General features: G+C 40.0%; 1 protein-coding gene across 4 annotated transcripts in view; it reads left to right on the top strand.

Moving 5' to 3' along the window:
- Positions 1–20,652, top strand: part of SORCS1 (sortilin related VPS10 domain containing receptor 1) — an 810,676-nt gene that overhangs the window by 707,166 nt on the left and 82,858 nt on the right. For all 4 annotated transcript variants that reach the window (XM_069754250.1, XM_069754247.1, XM_069754248.1 and 1 more), the window contains exon 19: positions 1,911–2,097. In XM_069754250.1, coding sequence (XP_069610351.1) covers positions 1,911–2,097 — 187 coding nt within the window. The remainder of the gene's footprint in view (positions 1–1,910; positions 2,098–20,652) is intronic.

Below are 20,652 nucleotides of genomic sequence, written 5' to 3'. Positions count from 1 at the left end.
AGAGGCATGGGAGTCATAGGGGATGGACAGAAATAAAGAAGAGGGATGGGAGTCATAGGGGATGGACGGAAACAAAGAAGAGGGATGGGAGTCATAGGGGATGGACGGAATTAAAGAAGAGGGATGGGAGTCATAGGGGATGGACGGAAATAAAGAAGAGGGATGGGAGTCATAGGGGATGGACAGAAATAAAGAAGAGGGGTGGGAGTCATAGGGGATGGACGGAAATAAAGAAGAGGGGTGGGAGTCATAGGGGATGGACGGAAATAAAGAAGAGGGGTGGGGTCATAGGGGATGGGCGGAAATAAAGAAGAGGCGTGGGAGTCATAGGGGATGGACAGAAATAAAGAAGAGGGGTGGGAGTCATAGGGGATGGACGGAAATAAAGAAGAGGGGTGGGAGTCATAGGGGATGGACGGAAATAAAGAAGAGGGATGGGAGTCATAGGGGATGGACGGAAACAAAGAAGAGGGATGGGAGTCATAGGGGATGGACCGAAATAAAGAACAGGGATGGGAGTCATAGGGGATGGACAGAAATAAAGAAGAGGGGTGGGAGTCATAGGGGATGGACGGAAATAAAGAAGAGGGGTGGGAGTCATAGGGGATGGACGGAAATAAAGAAGAGGGATGGGAGTCATAGGGGATGGACGGAAACAAAGAAGAGGGATGGGAGTCATAGGGGATGGACGGAAATAAAGAAGAGGGGTGGGAGTGATAGGGGATGGGCGGAAATAAAGAAGAGGCATGGGAATCATAGGGGATGGACAGAAATAAAGAAGAGGGATGGGAGTCATAGGGGATGGACAGAAATAAAGAAGAGGGATGGGAGTCATAGGGGATGGACAGAATTAAAGAAGAGGGATGGGAGTCATAGGGGATGGACGGAAATAAAGAAGAGGGATGGGAGTCATAGGGGATGGACAGAAATAAAGAAGAGGGGTGGGAGTCATAGGGGATGGACGGAATTAAAGAAGAGGGATGGGAGTCATAGGGGATGGACGGAAATAAAGAAGAGGGGTGGGAGTCATAGGGGATGGACAGAAATAAAGAAGAGGGGTGGGAGTCATAGGGGATGGACGGAAATAAAGAAGAGGGGTGGGAGTCATAGGGGATGGACGGAAATAAAGAAGAGGGATGGGAGTCATAGGGGATGGACGGAAACAAAGAAGAGGGATGGGAGTCATAGGTGCGTGGCTGGAAACAAGAGGGATGGGTGTCACAGTTAAGTGGCCAGAAATAAAGAAGAGGGGTGGGAGTCATAGGGGGGTGCCAGAAATAAAGAAGAAGGGTAGGAGTAATGGAAAGTGGCCAGAAATAGAGATTTACCATAAAAACTTTCTTTTGTCCACATGTAAATGAGGTGCTCTGCTCACTGTAGGCGAAGTCACATGGTGCGTGAAAATTTAATCCAACAATTTTCGAAAGTAAATACGCAAAGAAGAAAAAAGAGTAAACATTTTCCCAGATAAAAAAATGTCAAAAGTTTGTTCACAAAATATATTTTTAACACAAAAAAAATTGCAGAAATCACATTAAAGGACAAAGTGGATGGTTGAATTACACCGGTGTAAAGCAAAAGGTCCACAGTTAATATAGTGGATGGGAATACCAAAAAATAGCAGCAAATCTCATCAAGTGCCAGCGCCTATAAGTTGATGCTCCCAAGAGGAAAAAAATAATTCTTGCTGAAAAACATGTGTAAGAGATCAACATTAAGGCTATGTGCACACGTCCGGATTCTTTGCAGAAATTTCCTGAAGAAAACCAGACTTTTTCTGCAGGAAATCCGCATGCGTTTTTTTCGTGGAAAAAAAACGCAACATGTGCACAAAAATTGCGGATTGCATTCTCTTTGAGAAGACCACCGTCGCCTCTTGTCTTCTTTCTTAATCCTTTCTCTGTTTTTAGGGAGACATCCAGAGAACTAACATCCAGGTAGACTTTGGTGATGGCATAGCGGCTTCCTATGCCAACCTCAGTGCCACAGAAGACGGGGTGAAGCATATCTATCAGAGCGTGGGCATCTTCAGAGTCCTGGTGCAAGTAGACAACCACCTGGGCTCGGAGAGTTCTGTGCTTTATCTGCATATAACAGGTAAGTGCTCAGTGATGGACGGGAGCAATCAGAAGTACTGACTCCATTCTAAATTCGCTGTTGTTTGCAAAATGTAGAAATGTTCTGCTGTTTGCAACAAACCAATCAAACAAGAACCGTATACGAAGCCGAACATGGCGAATACAAGCAGTGGTGACCTGAGCACAAAATGCCACTTGTCTGAATCCAGCTGTCTCAGGATTCTTCATCACCAGGGTCTTAGCGCCTAGTGAAGCCCCTCTGGCTGTTATGACCTGCTGTCCATGTGATAGTGGATAGTCAGGAATCTCAGCCTAAGCCTCAGGGGACGTGGACTCAGTCTTAGGTTTTCCAGAAGTGGTCCAAAAAGTTAAGAGAAGAGATCATTACACTAACGAGGACAAGGGTACAAGTTATAGGGGGTGAGGAGTGCTTTCATATTACAGGACACGAGTGTTTGGAATATTACATAGTGATGATATGACGCGTGGATACACTGTAAGACAGGGGGGGGGAAGCGATGTCCTCCCAAAGGCCATTTGGATATTTCTCCCGTCCTGCAGACGCCGTACAGACGGCACCATAATTCCACCCACAAAGTCCTGACACTGGACCTGGTGTCAGGACCAAAAGGTTTCATTACACGAGTCTCCGAGCACAATAGTCATAGAGCAAGAGGAGACTAATGGGCCGGCGGCCACCAAAATACAGCCACCGGCTCAAGTACCACGGTCCCTGGAAAAAGGCCAGTAAGGGACGTACACAGCCCATGGACCTGAGGATCCTCACCCCTGCTGTAAGGTAACGATCTGGAGGTATGTAGTGAAATAGAGCATGCTGGAATAACCTAGGCTGGTCTACTACAGCTGGTATAACCTGGGTATCTCCTGTATATAATTATGTATGTACAGCCGGTATAACCTGGGTATCTCCTGTATATAATTATATATGTACAGCTGCTATAACCTGGGTATCTCCTGTATATAATTATATATGTACAGCCGGTATAACCTGGGCATCTCCTGTATATAATTATATATGTACAGCCAGTATAACCTGGGTATATCCTGTATATAATTATATATGTACAGCTGGTATAACCTGGGCATCTCCTGTATATAATTATAAATGTACAGCTGGTATAACCTGGGCATCTCCTGTATATAATTATATATGTACAGCTGGTATAACCTGGGCATCTCCTGTATATAATTATATATGTACAGCTGGTATAACCTGGGTATCTCCTGTATATAATTATATATGTTCAGCTGGTATAACCTGGGCATCTTCTGTATATAATTATATATGTACAGCTGGTATAACCTGGGCATCTCCTGTATATAATTATATATGTACAGCTGGTATAACCTGGGCATCTCCTGTATATAATTATATATGTACAGCTGGTATAACCTGGACATCTCCTGTATATAATTATATATGTACAGCTGGTATAACCTGGACATCTCCTGTATATAATTATATATGTATAGCCGGTATAACCTGGGCATCTCCTGTATATAATTATATATGTACAGCTGGTATAACCTGGGCATCTCCTGTATATAATTATATATGTACAGCTGGTATAACCTGGACATCTCCTGTATATAATTATATATGTATAGCCGGTATAACCTGGGCATCTCCTGTATATAATTATATATGTACAGCTGGTATAACCTGGGCATCTCCTGTATATAATTATATATGTACAGCTGGTATAACCTGGGCGTCTCATGTATATAATTATATATGTACAGCTGGTATAACCTGGGCATCTCCTGTATATAATTATATATGTACAGCTGGTATAACCCGGGCATCTCCTGTATATAATTATATATGTACAGCTGGTATAACCTGGACATCTCCTGTATATAATTATATATGTACAGCCGGTATAACCTGGGCATCTCCTGTATATAATTATATATGTACAGCTGGTATAACCTGGACATCTCCTGTATATAATTATATATGTACAGCTGGTATAACCTGGACATCTCCTGTATATAATTATATATGTATAGCCGGTATAACCTGGGCATCTCCTGTATATAATTATATATGTACAGCTGGTATAACCTGGGCATCTCCTGTATATAATTATATATGTACAGCTGGTATAACCTGGGCGTCTCATGTATATAATTATAAATGTACAGCTGGTATAACCTGGGCATCTCCTGTATATAATTATATATGTACAGCTGGTATAACCCGGGCATCTCCTGTATATAATTATATATGTACAGCCGGTTTAACCTGGGTATCTCCTGTATATAATTATATATGTACAGCTGGTATAACCTGGGCATCTCCTGTATATAATTATATATGTACAGCTGGTATAACCTGGACATCTCCTGTATATAATTATATATGTACAGCTGGTATAACCTGGGCATCTCCTGTATATAATTATCTATGTACAGCCGGTATAACCTGGGCGTCTCATGTATATAATTATATATGTACAGCTGGTATAACCCGGGCATCTCCTGGATATAATTATATATTTACAGCTAGTATAACCTGGGCATCTCCTGTATATAATCATATATGTACAGCTGGTATAACCCGGGCATCTCCTGTATATAATTATATATGTACAGCTGGTATAACCTGGGCATCTCCTGTATATAATTATATATGTACAGCTGGTATAACCCGGGCATCTCCTGGATATAATTATATATGTACAGCCGGTATAACCTGGGCATCTCCTGTATATAATTATATATGTACAGCTGGTATAACCCGGGCATCTCCAGTATGTAATTATATACCGTATGTACAGCTGGTATAACCTGGGCATCTCCTGTATATAATTATATATGTACAGCCTGTATAACCTGGGCATCTCCTGTATATAATAATATATGCGCAGCTGGTATAACCTGGGCATCTCCTGTATATAATTATATATGTACAGCTGATATAACCAGGGCATCTCCTGTATATAATAATATATGTACAGCTGGTATAACCTGGGCATCTCCTGTATATAATTATTTATGTACAGCTGGTATAACCTGGGCATCTCCTGTATATAATTATATGTGTACAGCTGATATAACCAGGGCATCTCCTGTATATAATAATATATGTACAGCTGGTATAACCTGGGCATCTCCTGTATATAATTATATATGTACAGCTGGCATAACCTGGGCATCTCCTGTATATAATTATATATGTACAGCTGGTATAACCTGGGCATCTCCTGTATATAATTATATATGTACAGCTGGTATAACCTGGGCATCTCCTGTTTATAATTATATATGTACAGCTGGTATAGCCTGGGCATCTCCGGTATATAATTATATATGTACAGCCGGTATAACCCGGACATCTCCTGTATATAATTATATGTGTACAGCTGGTATAACCTGGGCATCTCCTGAATATAATTATATATGTACAGCCGGTATAACCTGGGCATCTCCTGTATATAATTATATACGTACAGCCGGTATAACCTGGGTATCTCCTGTATATAATTATATATGTACAGCTGGTATAACCTGGGCATCTCCTGTATATAATTATATATGTACAGCCGGTATAACCCGGGCATCTCCTGTATATAATTATATGTGTACAGCTGGTATAACCTGGGCATCTCCTGTATATAATTATATATGTACAGCCGGTATAACCTGGGCATCTCCTGTATATAATTATATACGTACAGCCGGTATAACCTGGGTATCTCCTGTATATAATTATATATGTACAGCTGGTATAACCCGGGCATCTCCTGTATATAATTAGATATGTACAGCTGGTATAACCTGGGCATCTCCTGTATATAATTATATATGTACAGCTGGTATAACCCGGGCATCTCCAGTATGTAATTATATACCGTATGTACAGCTGGTATAACCTGGGCATCTCCTGTATATAATTATATATGTACAGCCTGTATAACCTGGGCATCTCCTGTATATAATAATATATGCGCAGCTGGTATAACCTGGGCATCTCCTGTATATAATTATATATGTACAGCTGATATAACCAGGGCATCTCCTGAATATAATAATATATGTACAGCTGGTATAACCTGGGCATCTCCTGTATATAATTATTTATGTACAGCTGGTATAACCTAGTAACATAGTAACATAGTTAGTAAGGCCGAAAAAAGACATTTGTCCATCCAGTTCAGCCTATATTCCATCATAATAAATCCCCAGATCTACGTCCTTCTACAGAACCTAATAATTGTATGATACAATATTGTTCTGCTCCAGAACCTGGGCATCTCCTGTATATAATTATATGTGTACAGCTGATATAACCAGGGCATCTCCTGTATATAATAATATATGTACAGCTGGTATAACCTGGGCATCTCCTGTATGTAATTATATATGTACAGCTGGCATAACCTGGGCATCTCCTGTATATAATTATATATGTACAGCTGGTATAACCTGGGCATCTCCTGTATATAATTATATATGTACAGCTGGTATAATTATATTAATATATAATTATATTAAATTATATTATATTAATTATATTATATATATTTACAGCTAGTATAACCTGGGCATCTCCTGTATATAATCATATATGTACAGCTGGTATAACCCGGGCATCTCCTGTATATAATTATATATGTACAGCTGGTATAACCTGGGCATCTCCTGTATATAATTATATATGTACAGCTGGTATAACCCGGGCATCTCCTGGATATAATTATATATGTACAGCAGGTATAACCTGGGCATCTCCTGTATATAATTATATATGTACAGCTGGTATAACCCGGGCATCTCCAGTATGTAATTATATACCGTATGTACAGCTGGTATAACCCGGGCATCTCCTGTATATAATTAGATATGTACAGCTGGTATAACCTGGGCATCTCCTGTATATAATTATATACGTACAGCTGGTATAACCTGGGCATCTCCTGTATATAATTATATATGTACAGCCGGTATAAACTGGGCATCTCCTGTATATAATTATATAAGTGCAGCCGGTATAACCTGGGTATCTCCTGTATATAATTATATATGTACAGCTGGTATAACCTGGGCATCTTCTGTATATAATTATATATGTACAGCCGGTATAACCCGGGCATCTCCTGTATATAATTATATGTGTACAGCTGGTATAACCTGGGCATCTCCTGTATATAATTATATATGTACAGCCGGTATAACCTGGGCATCTCCTGTATATAATTATATACGTACAGCCGGTATAACCTGGGTATCTCCTGTATATAATTATATATGTACAGCTGGTATAACCCGGGCATCTCCTGTATATAATTAGATATGTACAGCTGGTATAACCTGGGCATCTAATGTATATAATTATATATGTACAGCTGGTATAACCCGTTCATCTCCTGTATATAATTATATATGTACAGCTGGTATAATCCGGGCACCTCCTGTATATAATTATATATGTACAGCCGGTATAACCTGGGCATCTCCTGTATATAATTATATACGTACAGCCGGTATAACCTGGGTATCTCCTGTGTATAATTATATATGTACAGCTGGTATAACCTGGGCATCTCCTGTATATAATTATATATGTACAGCTGGTATAACCTGGGCATCTCCTGTATATAATTGTATATGTACAGCTGGTATAACCTGGGCATCTCCTGTATATAATTATATATGTACAGCTGGTATAACCTGGGAATCTCCTGTATATAATTATATATGTACAGCTGGTATAACCTGGGCATCTCCTGTATATAATTATATATGTACAGCCGGTATAACCTGGGCATCTCCTGTATATAATTATATACGTACAGCCGGTATAACCTGGGTATCTCCTGTATATAATTATATATGTACAGCTGGTATAACCCGGGCATCTCCTGTGTATAATTAGATATGTACAGCTGGTATAACCTGGGCATCTAATGTATATAATTATATATGTACAGCTGGTATAACCTGTTCATCTCCTGTATATAATTATATATGTACAGCTGGTATAATCCGGGCACCTCCTGTATATAATTATATATGTACAGCCGGTATAACCTGGGCATCTCCTGTATATAATTATATACGTACAGCCGGTATAACCTGGGTATCTCCTGTGTATAATTATATATGTACAGCTGGTATAACCTGGGCATCTCCTGTATATAATTATATATGTACAGCTGGTATAACCTGGGCATCTCCTGTATATAATTGTATATGTACAGCCGGTATAACCCGGACATCTCCTGTATATAATTATATGTGTGCAGCTGGTATAACCTGGGCATCTCCTGAATATAATTATATATGTACAGCCGGTATAACCTGGGCATCTCCTGTATATAATTATATACGTACAGCCGGTATAACCTGGGTATCTCCTGTATATAATTATATATGTACAGCTGGTATAACCTGGGCATCTCCTGTATATAATTATATACGTACAGCCGGTATAACCCGGGCATCTCCTGTATATAATTATATATGTACAGCTGGTATAACCCGGGCATCTCCTGTATATAATTAGATATGTACAGCTGGTATAACCTGGGCATCTCCTGTATATAATTATATACGTACAGCTGGTATAACCTGGGCATCTCCTGTATATAATTATATATGTACAGCCGGTATAACCTGGGCATCTCCTGTATATAATTATATACGTGCAGCCGGTATAACCTGGGTATCTCCTGTATATAATTATATATGTACAGCTGGTATAACCTGGGCATCTCCTGTATATAATTATATATGTACAGCCGGTATAACCCGGGTATCTCCTGTATATAATTATATATGTGCAGCCGGTATAACCTGGGTATCTCCTGTATATAATTAGATATGTACAGCTGGTATAACCTGGGCATCTCCTGTATATAATTATATACGTACAGCTGGTATAACCTGGGCATCTCCTGTATATAATTATACAGTGGGGCAAAAAAGTATTTAGTCAGTCAGCAATAGTGCAAGTTCCACCACTTAAAAAGATGAGAGGCGTCTGTAATTTACATCATAGGTAGACCTCAACTATGGGAGACAAACTGAGAAAAAAAAATCCAGAAAATCACATTGTCTGTTTTTTTATCATTTTTTTTGCATATTATGGTGGAAAATAAGTATTTGGTCAGAAACAAACAATCAAGATTTCTGGCTCTCACAGACCTGTAACTTCTTCTTTAAGAGTCTCCTCTTTCCTCCACTCATTACCTGTAGTAATGGCACCTGTTTAAACTTGTTATCAGTATAAAAAGACACCTGTGCACACCCTCAAACAGTCTGACTCCAAACTCCACTATGGTGAAGACCAAAGAGCTGTCAAAGGACACCAGAAACAAAATTGTAGCCCTGCACCAGGCTGGGAAGACTGAATCTGCAATAGCCAACCAGCTTGGAGTGAAGAAATCAACAGTGGGAGCAATAATTAGAAAATGGAAGACATACAAGACCACTGATAATCTCCCTCGATCTGCGGCTCCACACAAAATCCCACCCCGTGGGGTCAGAATGATCACAAGAACGGTGAGCAAAAATCCCAGAACCACGCGGGGGGACCTAGTGAATGAACTGCAGAGAGCTGGGACCAATGTAACAAGGCCTACCATAAGTAACACACTACGCCACCATGGACTCAGATCCTGCAGTGCCAGACGTGTCCCACTGCTTAAGCCAGTACATGTCCGGGCCCGTCTGAAGTTTGCTAGAGAGCATTTGGATGATCCAGAGGAGTTTTGGGAGAATGTCCTATGGTCTGATGAAACCAAACTGGAACTGTTTGGTAGAAACACAACTTGTCGTGTTTGGAGGAAAAAGAATACTGAGTTGCATCCATCAAACACCATACCCACTGTAAAGCATGGTGGTGGAAACATCATGCTTTGGGGCTGTTTCTCTGCAAAGGGGCCAGGACGACTGATCCGGGTACATGAAAGAATGAATGGGGCCATGTATCGTGAGATTTTGAGTGCAAACCTCCTTCCATCAGCAAGGGCATTGAAGATGAAACGTGGCTGGGTCTTTCAACATGACAATGATCCAAAGCACACCGCCAGGGCAACGAAGGAGTGGCTTCGTAAGAAGCATTTCAAGGTCCTGGAGTGGCCTAGCCAGTCTCCAGATCTCAACCCTATAGAAAACCTTTGGAGGGAGTTGAAAGTCCGTGTTGCCAAGCGAAAAGCCAAAAACATCACTGCTCTAGAGGAGATCTGCATGGAGGAATGGGCCAACATACCAACAACAGTGTGTAGCAACCTTGTGAAGACTTACAGAAAACGTTTGACCTCTGTCATTGCCAACAAAGGATATATTACAAAGTATTGAGATGAAATTTTGTTTCTGACCAAATACTTATTTTCCACCATAATATGCAAATAAAATGTTAAAATAACACAATGTGATTTTCTGGATTTTTTTTTCTCAGTTTGTCTCCCATAGTTGAGGTCTACCTATGATGTAAATTACAGACGCCTCTCATCTTTTTAAGTGGTGGAACTTGCACTATTGCTGACTGACTAAATACTTTTTTGCCCCACTGTATATGTACAGCCGGTATAACCTGGGCATCTCCTGTATATAATTATATATGTACAGCTGGTATAACCTGGGCATCTCCTGTATATAATTATATATGTACAGCCGGTATAACCCGGGCATCTCCTGTATATAATTATATGTGTACAGCTGGTATAACCTGGACATCTCCTGTATATAATTATATATGTACAGCCGGTATAACCTGGGCATCTCCTGTATATCATTATATACGTACAGCCGGTATAACCTGGGTATCTCCTGTATATAATTATATATGTACAGCTGGTATAACCCGGGCATCTCCTGTATATAATTAGATATGTACAGCTGGTATAACCTGGGCATCTAATGTATATAATTATATATGTACAGCTGGTATAACCTGTTCATCTCCTGTATATAATTATATATGTACAGCTGGTATAATCCGGGCACCTCCTGTATATAATTATATATGTACAGCCGGTATAACCTGGGCATCTCCTGTATATAATTATATACGTACAGCCGGTATAACCTGGGTATCTCCTGTGTATAATTATATATGTACAGCTGGTATAACCTGGGCATCTCCTGTATATAATTATATATGTACAGCTGGTATAACCTGGGCATCTCCTGTATATAATTGTATATGTACAGCTGGTATAACCTGGGCATCTCCTGTATATAATTATATATGTACAGCTGGTATAACCTGGACATCTCCTGTATATAATTATATATGTACAGCTGGTATAACCTGGGCATCTCCTGTATATAATTATATATGTACAGCCGGTATAACCTGGGCATCTCCTGTATATAATTATATACGTACAGCCGGTATAACCTGAGTATCTCCTGTATATAATTATATATGTACAGCTGGTATAACCCGGGCATCTCCTGTATATAATTAGATATGTACAGCTGGTATAACCTGGGCATCTAATGTATATAATTATATATGTACAGCTGGTATAACCTGTTCATCTCCTGTATATAATTATATATGTACAGCTGGTATAATCCGGGCACCTCCTGTATATAATTATATATGTACAGCCGGTATAACCTGGGCATCTCCTGTATATAATTATATACGTACAGCCGGTATAACCTGGGTATCTCCTGTGTATAATTATATATGTACAGCTGGTATAACCTGGGCATCTCCTGTATATAATTATATATGTACAGCTGGTATAACCTGGGCATCTCCTGTATATAATTGTATATGTACAGCCGGTATAACCCGGACATCTCCTGTATATAATTATATGTGTACAGCTGGTATAACCTGGGCATCTCCTGAATATAATTATATATGTACAGCCGGTATAACCTGGGCATCTCCTGTATATAATTATATACGTACAGCCGGTATAACCTGGGTATCTCCTGTATATAATTATATATGTACAGCTGGTATAACCTGGGCATCTCCTGTATATAATTATATATGTACAGCCGGTATAACCCGGGCATCTCCTGTATATAATTATATGTGTACAGCTGGTATAACCTGGGCATCTCCTGTATATAATTATATATGTACAGCCGGTATAACCTGGGCATCTCCTGTATATATAGTTATATACGTACAGCCGGTATAACCTGGGTATCTCCTGTATATAATTATATATGTACAGCTGGTATAACCCGGGCATCTCCTGTATATAATTAGATATGTACAGCTGGTATAACCTGGGTATCTCCTGTATATAATTATATACGTACAGCTGGTATAACCTGGGCATCTCCTGTATATAATTATATATGTACAGCCGGTATAACCTGGGCATCTCCTGTATATAATTATATACGTGCAGCCGGTATAACCTGGGTATCTCCTGTATATAATTATATATGTACAGCTGGTATAACCTGGGCATCTCCTGTATATAATTATATATGTACAGCCGGTATAACCCGGGCATCTCCTGTATATAATTATATGTGTACAGCTGGTATAACCTGGGCATCTCCTGTATATAATTATATATGTACAGCCGGTATAACCTGGGCATCTCCTGTATATAATTATATACGTACAGCCGGTATAACCTGGGTATCTCCTGTATATAATTATATATGTACAGCTGGTATAACCCGGGCATCTCCTGTATATAATTAGATATGTACAGCTGGTATAACCTGGGCATCTAATGTATATTATTATATATGTACAGCTGGTATAACCTGTTCATCTCCTGTATATAATTATATATGTACAGCTGGTATAATCCGGGCACCTCTTGTATATAATTATATATGTACAGCCGGTATAACCTGGGCATCTCCTGTATATAATTATATACGTACAGCCGGTATAACCTGGGTATCTCATGTGTATAATTATATATGTACAGCTGGTATAACCTGGGCATCTCCTGTATATAATTATATATGTACAGCTGGTATAACCTGGGCATCTCCTGTATATAATTGTATATGTACAGCTGGTATAACCTGGGCATCTCCTGTATATAATTATATATGTACAGCTGGTATAACCTGGGAATCTCCTGTATATAATTATATATGTACAGCTGGTATAACCTGGGCATCTCCTGTATATAATTATATATGTACAGCCGGTATAACCTGGGCATCTCCTGTATATAATTATATACGTACAGCCGGTATAACCTGGGTATCTCCTGTATATAATTATATATGTACAGCTGGTATAACCCGGGCATCTCCTGTATATAATTAGATATGTACAGCTGGTATAACCTGGGCATCTAATGTATATAATTATATATGTACAGCTGGTATAACCTGTTCATCTCCTGTATATAATTATATATGTACAGCTGGTATAATCCGGGCACCTCCTGTATATAATTATATATGTACAGCCGGTATAACCTGGGCATCTCCTGTATATAATTATATATGTACAGCCGGTATAACCTGGGTATCTCCTGTGTATAATTATATATGTACAGCTGGTATAACCTGGGCATCTCCTGTATATAATTATATATGTACAGCTGGTATAACCTGGGCATCTCCTGTATATAATTGTATATGTACAGCTGGTATAACCTGGGCATCTCCTGTATATAATTATATATGTACAGCTGGTATAACCTGGGAATCTCCTGTATATAATTATATATGTACAGCTGGTATAACCTGGGCATCTCCTGTATATAATTATATATGTACAGCCGGTATAACCTGGGCATCTCCTGTATATAATTATATACGTACAGCCGGTATAACCTGTGTATCTCCTGTATATAATTATATATGTACAGCCGGTATAACCTGGGCATCTCCTGTATATAATTATATATGTACAGCTGGTATAACCTGGGCATCTCCTGTATATAATTGTATATGTACAGCTGGTATAACCTGGGCATCTCCTGTATATAATTATATATGTACAGCTGGTATAACCTGGGCATCTTCTGTATATAATTGTATATGTACAGCTGGTATAACCTAGGCATCTCCTGTATATAATTATATATGTACAGCCGGTATAACCTGAGCATCTCCTGTATATAATTATTTATGTACAGCTGGTATAACCTGGGTATCTCCTGTATATAATTATATATGTACAGCTGGTATAACCTGGGCATCTCCTGTATATAATTATATATGTACAGCTGGTATAACCTGGGTATCTCCTGTATATAATTATATATGTACAGCTGGTGTAACCTGGGTATCTCCTGTATATAATTATATATGTACAGCCGGTATAACCTGGGCATCTCCTGTATATAATTATATATGTACAGCTGGTATAACCTGGGCATCTCCTGTATATAATTATATATGTACAGCTGGTATAACCTGGGTATCTCCTGTATATAATTATATATGTACAGCTGATGTAACCTGGGTATCTCCTGTATATAATTATATATGTACAGCCGGTATAACCTGGGCATCTCCTGTATATAATTATATATGTACAGCTGGTATAACCTGGGCATCTCCTGTATATAATTATATATGTACAGCTGGTATAACCTGGGTATCTCCTGTATATAATTATATATGTACAGCTGGTATAACCTGGGCATCTCCTGTATATAATTGTATATGTACAGCTGGTATAACCTGGGCATCTCCTGTATATAATTATATATGTACAGCTGGTATAACCTGGGTATCTCCTGTATATAATTATATATGTACAGCTGGTATAACCTGGGCATTTCCTGTATATAATTATATATGTACAGCTGGTATAACCTGGGCATTTCCTGTATATAATTATATATGTACAGCTGGTATAACCTGGGCATCTCCTGTATATAATTGTATATGTACAGCTGGTATAACCTGGGCATCTCCTGTATATAATTATATATGTACAGCTGGTATAACCTTGGCATATCCTGTATATAATTGTATATGTACAGCTGGTATAACCTGGGCATCTCCTGTATATAATTATATATGTACAGCTGGTATAACTTTGGCATCTCCTGTATATAATTCTATATGTACAGCTGGTGTAACCTGGGCATTTCCTGTATATAATTATATATGTACAGCTGGTATAACCTGGGCATCTCCTGTATATAATTATATATGTACAGCTGGTATAACCTGGGCATTTCCTGTATATAATTATATATGTACAGCTGGTATAACCTTGGCATCTCCTGTATATAATTATATATGTACAGCTGGTATAACCTGGGCATCTCCTGTATATAATTATATATGTACAGCCGGTATAACCTGGGCATTTCCTGTATATAATGATATATGTACAGCTGGTATAACCTTGGCATCTCCTGTATATAATTATATATGTACAGCTGGTATAACCTGGGCATTTCCTGTATATAATTATATATGTACAGCTGGTATAACCTGGGCATCTCCTGTATATAATTGTATATGTACAGCTGGTATAACCTGGGTATCTCCTGTATATAATTATATATGTACAGCTGGTATAACCTGGGTATCTCCTGTATATAATTGTATATGTACAGCTGCTATAACCTGGGCATCTCCTGTATATAATTATATATGTACAGCTGGTATAACCTGGGCATCTCCTGTATATAATTATATATATATACAGCTGGTATAACCTGGGCATCTCCTGTATATAATTATATATGTACAGCTGGTATAACCTGGGCATTTCCTGTATATAATGATATATGTACAGCTGATATCACCTGGGCATCTCCTGTATATAATTATATATGTACAGCTGGTATAACCTGGGCATTTCCTGTATATAATGATATATGTACAGCTGATATCACCTGGGCATCTCCTGTATATAATTATATATGTACAGCCGGTATAACCTGGGCATCTCCTGTATATAATTATATATGTACAGCTGGTATAACCTGGGCATCTCCTGTATATAATTATATATGTGCAGCTGGTATAACCCGGGTATCTCCTGTATATAATTATATATGTACAGCTGGTATAACCTGGGCATCTCCTGTATATAATTGTATATGTACAGCTGCTATAACCTGGGCATCTCCTGTATATAATTATATATGTACAGCTGGTATAACCTGGCCATCCCCTGTATATAATTATATGTGTACAGCTGGTATAACCTGGGCATCTCCTGTATATAATTATATATGTACAGCTGGTATAACCTGGGCATCTCCTGTATATAATTATATATGTACAGCTGATATCACCTGGGCATCTTCTGTATATAATTATATATGTACAGCTGGTATAACCTGGGCATCTCCTGTATATAATTGTATATGTACAGCTGCTATAACCTGGGCATCTCCTGTATATAATTATATATGTACAGCTGGTATAACCTGGCCATCCCCTGTATATAATTATATGTGTACAGCTGGTATAACCTGGGCATCTCCTGTATATAATTATATATGTACAGCTGGTATAACCCGGGCACCTCCGGTGTTGTTATGGTATAAGTTGTGCCTCTCCCTCAGATCTCACCATATTCCGCACTGAGGCTTTTATTCGGAGCGAGGCAGCGCCACCTACTGTTGAATGAATAATTCATCTCGTGCTCATGTTCTTGCACTGAGCGCTTTGTGTGCTTGGCTGTGTTAATCGGAGCACTGTAGGGGTCTCTGCTGCTCACTGCGGGGTCTCTGCCGTTCATCCTTTAATACCCTGATGCACCATGCTTTTCTGAGTTTTATAAATGTTCACTGCGGTGACTTTTTCTTTTTCGCTGGTTCAGCTTTTGATTAGCAATCACAGATCTGACAGCGGCATTAAGTAAATTTACTGACAGCGTCACAAATCTCCATTCATTCTCCCTGATGATAGCAATGGCTGCCAGTCACTCTCCGGCAGGTGCAGTAAGTCATTGTTAGCAGATGCCCCGTCTGACATATTGGAGGGTCCGAAGTGCCGACTGATCCTCTGTGATGTCCATTTTTGCGAGTATGAACTGTGCCATAAAGACAGTAAATCCCCAATATCGGCCATCCCCGGCCCAGGTGAGTAGCGTCCCCTAATGCCCATCTGATGGCACAGCCCCACATATTAGATTGGCAGAATATTGTAGCATCCTCATCCTACGGCATCAATGTCTGATAGATGCGGATCCCACCATGGTACAGTCGGGGGGTCCTGTGTGGCACCGCTGATAACAGAGAGGTTTCTGACCATGGAAACTCTCTCCGTTCACTTCTATGGGAGTTTACAGCTGCAGGTCCTGGTGGTGGCACCTACTGACACCAGACATTGAGGTGACCTGACCAGAGACTATGAGCCCAATACATTATTGCTTTTGTGCCTGAATTTTTGGAGATTTTGTGGTTTTACATTTCTTTTATTTAGTTATTTTCTTCAATCTATTTGTGTGGGGTTTGTTCAGTTTGCCGCAGTGCGCTGATTCATCAATTGCAACTTTTTCAAAAAGTCAAACATTTTACTCACAAGTTCTTCAGCTGCACCTCAATATAGTAACTGTATATGTGTCCAATATTTTCACACATGTTTTTTTTGCTAAATGGGCAACGTTATTTGCTGTATGTGTGGCATCATTCATATGGACTGGATGTGTGGCATCATTCATATGGACTGGATGTGTGGCATCATTCATATGGACTGGATGTGTGGCATCATTCATATGGACTGGATGTGTGGCATCATTCATATGGACTGTATGTGTGGCATCATTCATATGGACTGGATGTGTGGCATCATTCATATGGACTGGATGTGTGGCATCATTCATATGGACGGATGTTTGGCATCATTCATATGGACTGGATGTGTGGCATCATTCAAATGGACTGGATGTGTGGCATGATTCATGTGGACTGGATGTGTGGCATCTTTCATATGGACTAGATGTGTGGCATCATTCATATCGACTGGATGTGTGGCATCATTCATATGGACTGGATGTGTGGCATCATTCATATGGACTGGATGTGTGGCATCATTCATATAGACTGGATGTGTGGCATCATTCATATGGACTGGATGTGTGGCATCATTCATATGGACTGGATGTGTGGCATCATTCATATGGACTGGATGTGTGGCATCATTCATATGGACTGGATGTGTGGCATCATTCATATGGACTGGATGTGTGGCATCATTCATATAGACTGGATGTGTGGCATCATTCATATGGACTGGATGTGTGGCATCATTCATATGGACTGGATGTGTGGCATCATTCATATAGACTGGATGTGTGGCATCATTCATATGGACTGGATGTGTGGCATCATTCATATGGACTGGATGTGTGGCATCATTCATATGGACTGGATGTGTGGCATCATTCATATGGACTGGATGTGTGGCATCATTCATATAGACTGGATGTGTGGCATCATTCATATGGACTGGATGTGTGGCATCATTCATATAGACTGGATGTGTGGCATCATTCATATGGACTGGATGTGTGGCATCATTCATATGGACTGGATGTGTGGCATCATTCATATGGACTGGATGTGTGGCATCATTCATATGGACTGGATGTGTGGCATCATTCATATGGACTGGATGTGTGGCATCATTCATATGGACTGGATGTGTGGCATCATTCATATAGACTGGATGTGTGGCATCATTCATATGGACTGGATGTGTGGCATCATTCATATGGACCGGATGTGTGGCATCATTCATATGGACTGGATGTGTGGCATCATTCATATGGACTGGATGTGTGGCATCATTCATATAGACTGGATGTGTGGCATCATTCATATGGACTGGATGTGTGGCATCATTCATATGGACTGGATGTGTGGCATCATTCATATGGACTGGATGTGTGGCATCATTCATATGGATCGGATGTGTGGCATCATTCATATGGACTGGATGTGTGGCATCATTCATATGGACTGGATGTGTGGCATCATTCATATGGACTGGATGTGTGGCATCATTCATATGGACTGGATGTGTGGCATCATTCATATAGACTGGATGTGTGGCATCATTCATATGGACTGGATGTGTGGCATCATTCATATGGACTGGATGTGTGGCATCATTCATAAGGACTGGATGTGTGGCATCATTCATATGGACTGGATGTGTGGCATCATTCATAAGGACTGGAAGTGTGGCATCATTCATATGGACTGGATGTGTGGCATCATTCATATGGACTGGGTGTGTGGCATCATACATATGGACCGGATGTGTGGCTTCATTCATATGGACCGGATGTGTGGCATCATTCATATGGACCGGATGTGTGGCATCATTCATATGCCCTGGATGTATGGCATCATTCATATGGCCTGGATGTGTGGCATCATTCATATAGACCGGATGTGTGGCATCATATAGATTGGATGTGTGGCATCATTCATATGGACTCGATGTGTGGCATCACTCATATGGACTGGGTGTGTGGCATCATACATATGGACCGGATGTGTGGCATCATTCATATGGACCGGATGTGTGGCATCATTCATATGGCCTGAATGTGTGGCATCTTTCATATGGACTGGATGTGTGGCATCATTCATATGGACCGGATGTGTGGCATCATTCATATGGACTGGATGTGTGGCATCATTCAAATGGACTGGATGTGTGGCATGATTCATGTGGACTGGATGTGTGGCATCATTCATATGGCCTGGATGTGTGGCATCATACATATGGACCGGATGTGTGGCATCATTCATATGGACTGGATGTGTGGCATCATTCATATGGATGGATGTGTGGCATGATTCATGTGGACTGGATGTGTGGCATCATTCATATGGCCTGGATGTGTGGCATCATTCATATGGACTGGATGTGTGGCATCATTCATATGGCCTGGATGTGTGGCATCATTCATATGGCCTGGATGTGTGGCATCATTCATGTGGACTGGATGTGGCATCATTCATATAGACCTGATCTGTGGCATCATTCATATGGACCGGATGTGTGGCATCATTCATATGGACTGGATGTGTGGCATCCATCATATGGCCTGGATGTGTGGCATCATTCATATAGACGGATGTGTGGCATCATTCATATGGACATTATGTGTGGCATCATTCATATAGACTGGATGTGTGGCATCATTCATATGGACTGGATGTGTGGCATCATTCATATGGACTGGATGTGTGGCATCATTCATATGGACTGGATGTGTGGCATCATTCATATAGACTGGATGTGTGGCATCATTCATGTGGACTGGATGTGGCATCATTCATATAGACCTGATCTGTGGCATCATTCATATGGACCGGATGTGTGGCATCATTCATATGGACTGGATGTGTGGCATCCATCATATGGCCTGGATGTGTGGCATCATTCATATAGACGGATGTGTGGCATCATTCATATGGACATTATGTGTGGCATCATTCATATAGACTGGATGTGTGGCATCATTCATATGGACTGGATGTGTGGCATCATTCATATGGACTGGATGTGTGGCATCATTCATATGGACTGGATGTGTGGCATCATTCATATAGACTGGATGTGTGGCATCATTCATATGGACTGGATGTGTGGCATCATTCATAAGGACTGGATGTGTGGCATCATTCATATGGACTGGATGTGTGGCATCATT

Source organism: Ranitomeya imitator, chromosome 2 (assembly GCF_032444005.1).
Source record: "Ranitomeya imitator isolate aRanImi1 chromosome 2, aRanImi1.pri, whole genome shotgun sequence".
Taxonomy (NCBI): domain Eukaryota; kingdom Metazoa; phylum Chordata; class Amphibia; order Anura; family Dendrobatidae; genus Ranitomeya; species Ranitomeya imitator.
Note: the sequence above shows the minus strand (reverse complement) of the source record. Positions and strands in the feature narration are given on the sequence as shown.